The sequence below is a fragment of the Equus asinus genome, chromosome X (genome assembly GCF_041296235.1).
Source record: "Equus asinus isolate D_3611 breed Donkey chromosome X, EquAss-T2T_v2, whole genome shotgun sequence".
Classification (NCBI taxonomy): domain Eukaryota; kingdom Metazoa; phylum Chordata; class Mammalia; order Perissodactyla; family Equidae; genus Equus; species Equus asinus.
The window spans coordinates 12,760,924-12,769,000 of record NC_091820.1 but is presented as its reverse complement, the minus strand read 5'-3'; the positions used below and the strand labels follow the sequence as shown (position 1 = coordinate 12,769,000).

The following is an 8,077-nucleotide window of genomic DNA, read 5'->3' as shown; positions in this document are numbered from 1 at the left end:
TCTCTTAAGTCTGGGTTGGAGCTATTCTGTTCTTCTGGGTCTTGTTTTTTTTTTTTTTTTTTGCTCAACATTTATATTTGTGAGATTCATAGATTCACTCACAACATATCACATAATTATATTTCCATTCTGTGTGATGGACATTTGGGTTGTGTGCAGTCTGGGGCCATTAGAATACTATTATAGATGTTCTTGCATGTGTCACCTAGTTGCACGTGGGTATATCCTTCCATGTATCTTCCATTTTACTAAGTAATGGTAATTTCCCTCATAAGTAGTTATATCATTTTATACTCCCTAGGAGAGGAATTGCTGGTCAAAGAGAAGTGCATATTCAACTTTTCAATTAAGTAATGACAATTTGTGCTTTTTTCCAAAGAGATCCTATCAGTGTATGCTCTCACCAGCAGTATATCAACGTTCCCTTTCACAAGCTCATCAACTTTTTTTTTTTTTTCCTGCTTTATCTCCCCAAATCCCCCCGGTACATAGTTGTATATCTTAGTTGCAGGTCTTTCTAGTTGTGGCATGTGGGACGCCGCCTCAACGTGGCCTGAGAAGCGGTGCCATGTCCGCACCCAGGATCCGAACTGGTGAAACCCTGGGCTGCCACAGCGGAGCGCGCAAACTCAACCACTTGGCCATGGGGCCAGCCCCTGTCCAATTCCTTAGAATAAGTTCCATGAGTGGAAATGCCGGACTAAATGTTCTGCACATTTAACACTTTGATACGTATCCCCCAACTGCCATTAGGAAAGATTCTACAATTTTACATTCCCATTTACAGTATTTGCATCTTTTCTCCCATACCCTACTCAAAAGTACATTAAATTTTTTTTTAAATCTAAATGATGTATATACTTAATTTTAGAAGTTAAATGACACAAGGCTTTCAGAACAACAGACCCCTGACTTGTCCTTCCTCATCCCTGATTCCCATTTCCCAGGAACCATCATTTTAAACTCTTAGCAGTTTCATCTGTTTGCTTTTATAGCTGATAATATGCTAATACGGCTTTCTTGATTTTCAGTTTTAAATTGTGGCAGAGACTTCTACTTGCCCACCCTGATACCAGTTTTTCCTCGGCCTTCAGAGATAGCGCACCTCCGGAATTCCTGAGCTTTCCCAGGGGTCTGAAGTATTCAAATGTCCTTGTCACCACCTGGCTGTTGTTACCTGCTCTCCTGTTTTTGTCACTATGAATTTATACCTTTTCTTTTTATTCCTTTACTGAGGTTTGTGGCTGGAGTGGAGATAAATGCATATATTTAATCTGCCGTATTCAATTTGAAAGCCCAAGATATTGTACATTTCAGAAAAATTTTAAAACTTCGAAAACAGAATGAAAAGTGTATCTATTTTACAAAGGTCTCTCTTAAAACAGGATAGCATTTAGGACATGGGATGGACTTCAAAAAACATGCAATTCCACCCTTTCATTTTTCTAAGAGGCTGAGTGCCCTCTGGTTGAGTATCTCACCCAAGCAAATCTGACTTTTCCCGCAGGCCTCTTGCCCCTGGGCCCCGTGCTTTGCAATCCTTGCTGCCCACCGGAATGATTTAGGGAGTTTATTTAAAAATCCTATGTCCAGGGCTACATCCTGGGCCAATTAGTCTCTCTGGGGTTGGGGCTTGGGCATCATTTTCAAAGCTCCCAGGTGGTTCTCAAGTGCAGGATCACTGCCCTAGGCCAAGAGAGTCTCTGGCTTGGCCTATTTCTAAAAGCATGGTAATATGGACAGTAAGGCATCCATCCCATTAACTACTTTTGTGTGATGTCCAAATTTTTAAGTGTCTATTTTCATAAGCATGTATTCTTTTAATTTGATTAACACAGAACACTTTACACCAATTTTGCTAGTGGCGTTAGTATCTCGTTCCATATTCGTTTGGTAGAGGCACACGTTTCAGCTCAGTTCTCACATCGCATTTATACCCTGCAGTGTCTCCATGAAAGAGTTAAAACTGTCGAGTGATGTGGCCATCTTGCTGTATCTGGATTTTTGCATTGTCTAAGTGCAGTAATGGCAAAGAATATTATGCACAAAATCGCTGTTATCATTATAATGTGGATACTTTAGTAGTAGTCACCAAAATCCTCCATTACGATGGATTGATCTATTATCTCTATTTATTAGGTCACAGGCTTAATTTTTTTCCCCAGCTTTATTGAGAAGATGCTTAATTCTTAGAGGAGCTGGTTAACTTTGTTGAGTTTTAGCTCTAGCCAGCAGAAAGCACTGTCACTGCTCATCATGGTTTTCAGGAAAGAACAAGAGAGATCACTGTATATCATCAGTAGCAGAGGAGGGAAAAATCCCATAATAGCTTTAGAGTAAAAGACCTACTGCCTGGGTTAGGAGGATCTGCATCTGAGTAGAACTCCACGGTCAAAGTAAAACGTGTTCTTAAAACGCAGTACTATCTCAAGGCAGCTTTAATTCTAACAGTAGGAGCCTACATACCAGGTAACTTTGAAATACTTACAAGTCCTCTTTACCAGAATAGAAGTTTTAGTTATTCAGGAAAAACCACTGTAACATATCTTACCGCTAAAAGTGAGCTTTATTTATTCAGAACAAAGTGTAATATAGTTTTTCATATTGGAAATAAATCAGGATGCATTGAATAAATGCTATAAAAAATCATAGTTTAACAACTGAAATCATAAACAGCTCTATCTAAACAAACCCCTTAGTGTGAAGACCAGATAAACAATATGATTTGTGCGACAGACATAACTGTATGTGATTAAAGCTTAATGAGTATGTATTTGTCATCTGTCATGACATTAGTTTTCTAAGTACCATCTTTTTTGGATACTGTAACATGCATTTTGTAATTTTATTTTCCTATCAACATAGCCTGTGGAAGTAATCATTTAAGATGGCCTGTTTTCCCCCCAATAAAACTGATTATATAAACTATCAGTTTCTACCACTTATATTTTTAAAAGCTTAAAAATAAATTTGCTAAAATTAAATTCCCCTAATTTTCATATTTGAAAATGTTTATCTTTACTTAAAAATGGAGGGGAAATCTCACTACTACCAGAATGATCAACCATATCAAACTATTTAAATTATAGAAGCACGTTCAGAGTCCTGATTTTTATACCAAAGCAGTCAAAGAGGCAAATAAAATATTGCCAGTTTGATGTGATCATAAGTTTTCTTTTGGTAAACCTTTAAAATGTCCTAAAAATCCTCTCTGTGACAACGTTCCCATAGTGGAAAACTGTCTCGGTTCCAGTAGGACATCTGCAAACCCTGTGAGTACAAGCATAATCGCTGCTTTATCTCCTACAAGATAAGCTCCTCTAGCTTAACTCTTCAAAAATTACAAATTGAGCTTTCCCACTTTGTATAAGAAGTTACCACTTCTGCGTATAGCGAGATTCTGACGTTGTGATTGAGTCTGCTGTTGCCAAGACTGGCTGCGTCAGCTGAGGACTTTACTAGCTTGATAAACTGCTTTAAGAGCAAATAAAGGGATATTGTTAATTCTTGTATTGACTCCATATACCTCAAACAGGCTTTAAAGACATAGTTTGGTTCCATGCTCTGGTACCTTTTAAACTGTTTTTGTTATTTGATTTCACGTGCACAAACCTGCCACCCATGGTACCGTCCATCCTTTACAGCCTTCATGGCACATCATTCCTCTCCTGTCCCCCAAGAACCTCAGAGAAAGCTTGCGAACATGTAAAACGTTCTGATAACATGTAACCCCCTCGCCTCAAAAGGTTCTGAGAGCGCCTTATGTCTGTGCTTCGCAGTGTCATCATTTTCCTTTGAAATGTGTGCTATTAGAAATATCTGATTTAGCAGGACTATTTGTGGTCCCCCTGGGGATTTGGTTCCTCTTTCTTTGGCAATGTGGAAGGGGGAGTTGCAGTCAGTACCAACTGACACAGCAGAGGCGACTTGTAACGCCAACTAGAAAGACACTTATCCAAGGACGCTAGTGAAGGAGTCCAGAAACCTCGGCTGCCCTGAGCACATTAGTACATTAGTCCAGCGCGTCCCAAACTGTCAAGGCCGTTCTAATCCCTGGGGGTCTCAGTAACATGCAGACTGGGCCAGCGGGGCTGCAGCAGGAGCCAAGACCCTGCATTTCTAACAAGCTTCCAGGGCAGGCCAGTGATGCTGGTTGAGCCACACTCCGGGTAGTGAGGTATAATCCCCACAGTGCGAGCAAGTATGTTCATATTTTAACCTTTTATGAAGCTTACGTGTTTTTATGCTCAGTATGTCCTGTTGGCTAACCCCCAGGTATGTAATAAATACTTAGAAATATTCCACCAAACATGGTCACAAATTATTTTGCCCTTTAAAGGAGTAACACTTCAGTTACTTGTATAATTTACAAAAGCAGAACATTTTACTCCTTGATGAACACATAAAAATATAGAACTGTATTTTTATGCTGTTTATAAAATCTTATTTTATCCTTTTATTTTCACAGGGCAATGTACAATTAGGTTGTTTTTAAATGCAGTAGGAGTATCAGGTAAAACTGATAGTAGCAATCGTAACATATTTCTATTGTCATTTTAGAGTTTTTTTTTTACTTTCTCTGAAACCTTTGCTTTTTTACATTTATTCAACATTCATCAGTGAGAATTTTAGTGCAGGGAGCCGGCCCCGTGGCCGAGTGGTTAAGTCTGTGCGCTCCGCTTTGGTGGCCCAGGGTTTCGCCGGTTTGGATCCTGGGAGCAGACATGGCACCACTCATCAGGCCATGCTGAAGTGGTGTCCCACAGAGCACAGCCAGAAGGACCTACAACTAGAATATACAACTACGTACTGGGGGGCTTTGGGGAGAAGAAAAAAAAAAGAAGACTGGCAACAGATGTTAGCTCAGGTGCCAATATTTAAAAGAAAAAAAAACAATTCAAACAAAGTAATTAAAAAAAAAAAAAGAATTTTAGTGCGTATACTAAGAGCCAAGCACTGTCATATTCTGATCTACTTACATCTAGGAATTTTAGCTGCTTAAAAACATTTAACAGTTAAATTAAAAACATTTAATAGTTCCTTCCCTCCAGCAAACTCTATTTAAAAAAATAAATTCAAACTTCTCCCTTCAATACGATTATTTTAGAAGTTGCCAGTCATCATCTCTGAACCTAATCTCAGTAATTGGCAACTGCTGCACCACAAGTGGAAATCTCTTGATAATGGGGTCAGTGGTTTCATAGAATACATGAGTTTATTGCTACAACCTAAGTGATCCTAGGCTGACACAGTCTGGCTCATTCACATGTGCGTATCCCAAACTACAAACAACAGTAATGCTGGAACCCACGCCCAGTTCTCTTGTTGACTATGCCTTTGCCAGAGAACCAAGGACTAACTTTTATGGGGTCAAGAATATAAATATGTACATTTTTCTTATAAAGAATTGTCTTAATTGTATTCCCCTTTAGGAAATAAAGGCTCCCTGAAAAATATGAAAGTTTTGGGAAGCAAATGCCTTGGAAGTGTTCTGACACTAAGCCACCTTGTTCTTTTAAAATAACCACCTTCTATGAACATGGGCCTGCTGGTGTAGCAGAATACAAGTAGGACTGATCAGTGAAGTGCCGTAAGTTGTACTTGGAAGGATACAATTTTATAAAGACAGTTTAATTAAGACAAAGCTAAAACATTTATATGTGGTGATGATTTAAACAAGAATGAGACTTTAAGGTGAACAGGCTTCTGAAGGTAATTACTACAAAAAGGATGAAAGGCCCTGCTTTCTACAAAAACTGTGATGTGAGATTCAGGAAAACAACATTACTGAATGTGGTATAGTTAAAAAAAAAAAAAACAAAGAGAAAAAAGGCCCCAGATAAAAACATTTTTGCACAGTATTTCTCAATGTCAAATTTTGTGATGCTTATACCATCAAAATCAACATAATTATCTTATCTTTTGGCTTCCAGATGGAATTTTAGAAAATAACCAGCAAGAAAATAGTCCTGAAAGTGCTTCCTCTTAAGTTCTTTGGTACAATTTGGTCGTTTTGATGGTTATGAATCCATTAAGTAAGTACTTTAACGTACATGTATCAACAAAAATGCAACAAGAAGTACAAATGTTTAGAAAACCACAATTGAAGAATTACATTTTTGACCTCATGGAAAACAGAACTCTAAAATTTTACTTGTGTTTCTGTTGCAAAGATATCCATACTGACTAGAAGAACATCTCTAACTAGATTTATATTAAAGAAATATTACACAAAACATCCCTTTTTGATGATTAGAATAACTGTTCTATATACTTTTTTTAAAAGTAAAAGAGGCAAGTTTCAGCTTGAAAAAAGAATAATTTTAAAATTCATAAAGTTATACGCTTTTGTGCCTTCTGATTCAGCGAGTATTGCCATCCAGAATTTAATGTCAGTTACACAATGTTAAGGATTATTCCTTTATTTCAGGAAACAGCTAATTTTCCTCCTGAAGCATTTTCTCTATTTCCTTATCCCAGTTTTCATCTCGTTTCTCTGATTCTGCCACCACTTCATATTCCTGAAGTTCCTGTTGTAGTTCTTTTTCCCAATCCGCAGAATCCTCTAAGAGAAACAAACGAGAACTCAAAGATTCGCTCTGAATTCACAACGCTGGTTTTAACAATTCAGTCAACTATAACAACCTATGTAAGTCCTAGCCACGCTAATTTTTAACATCCCAGGCTTCCTTACTGTGTGTGCTCGGAAGAACCAAATTTTAACAGTGACCAAAGAGAAATATGATCAGAAAGGTAAATTTGTTGAACACAGAAGCAAAGGTATCAGATGTCGCCATAAGTTTGGGGTGTTATTTTGCTTTACCTAGGCCTCTGTTTTAAAATGGACAGTTGCTAATTAATATTTGGTTGCAACTTCATTTTTACCACTACTGATGATGACGACAGCAAAACCAGCTCACGTTTCTTGAGTACTCACTGAGCCGGCACTGGGCTAACCACTTTCCACATATCACTTTTTTTTCCATCCTTAGAACAATCCACGGACTAGACAGACTATTGCACACGTTCCACAGGTGGGGAAATGGACGCACAGAGAGGTTAAGTGACTTGCCTAAGATCAAACAGCTTGACAGCAACAGACATACAGATGGAAGCAGATGCGCAGGCTCCACAGTGTGTGCTTAGCCCCATTAGCAGTGGTCTCCCCACAGTGGCAACAGCTCCCAGGAGCTGAAGGCAGGCAGTCTCTTGCCAAAGGCTGGCCCCTCACCTGGGCTCCCTCTGAGCTCTCACACCAGTCTTCCATGTTGAGATTTAGAGCTGCAACCTTCCACTCGGACACTCACTGTACCTCTGTGTGTGTGTCTACACGTATGTATGTATGTATAGGATAAGGCATCTGCTATATAGTTATAAAATACGGAGAAAACAAACCAACCAGCTATTGAAAAGGTAAAGCTAAAATTCATTTTCATCTTTCAAAAACCAATTTTAAACTTAGTAGCTACAGAGAAAATGAAAGCCAAATGTTTGGATGTTTTTGCAGCAGTGACCTCAAGGGAAAAAGACACTGTGTGTTGCATAGCAAACCACCAATTTCACAAGTATTTACTAGGTGCTTACTGGGTGCTAGGCTCCACGTTAGGTACTGGGGGGATAACAAGACACGGTGTAACTACCCTTGAGGAACTTACAATTTAGCTGGGGGGCCAAGACAACTCATATATAGAAGAATATTATGAAGTGGTTCAAATTCTAACTAGGGCAGGAATTCAGAGAAAGAGCAGTTCGCCCGGAGCAGCCTGCCGGCACCTTATGAGTCCTGACCCAGGGCTCCTTCCAGTCTCCTGTGGGGCCTCTGCTATTAGTTATCACCAGCAAAAATGGAGCCAGTGCACAGTCTGCTCGAGCTACTGCCCACAACACATGGGGCTCGTGCCCGCCTTCCTTCTGAGGTGGCCAGCAGCCATCTGTATGGAAAACAGATGAGGTGAGTGGGGTCTGAAGGGCCTGGTGAGCCCAGGTTGTCACTTCCCCACTCGCTTCTTTCTCCCACAGCTCCTCCCATCTCCTTCCTTCCCACTTCTCTCCTCCAGAGTTCCTCTGCAGTGTGCAA

The 8,077-nt window shown here is 39.5% G+C and overlaps 1 protein-coding gene across 2 annotated transcripts in view; it reads right to left on the bottom strand.

Moving 5' to 3' along the window:
* Nucleotides 1-2,547: 2,547 nt before the first annotated feature.
* SYAP1 (synapse associated protein 1) overlaps nucleotides 2,548-8,077 on the bottom strand; it is a 32,798-nt gene continuing 27,268 nt past the window's right edge. For both annotated transcript variants that reach the window (XM_014864252.3, XM_070503282.1), the window contains one exon: nucleotides 2,548-6,565. In XM_014864252.3, the coding sequence (XP_014719738.1) occupies nucleotides 6,438-6,565 (128 nt within the window). In that variant the 3' untranslated portion in view covers nucleotides 2,548-6,437. The remainder of the gene's footprint in view (nucleotides 6,566-8,077) is intronic.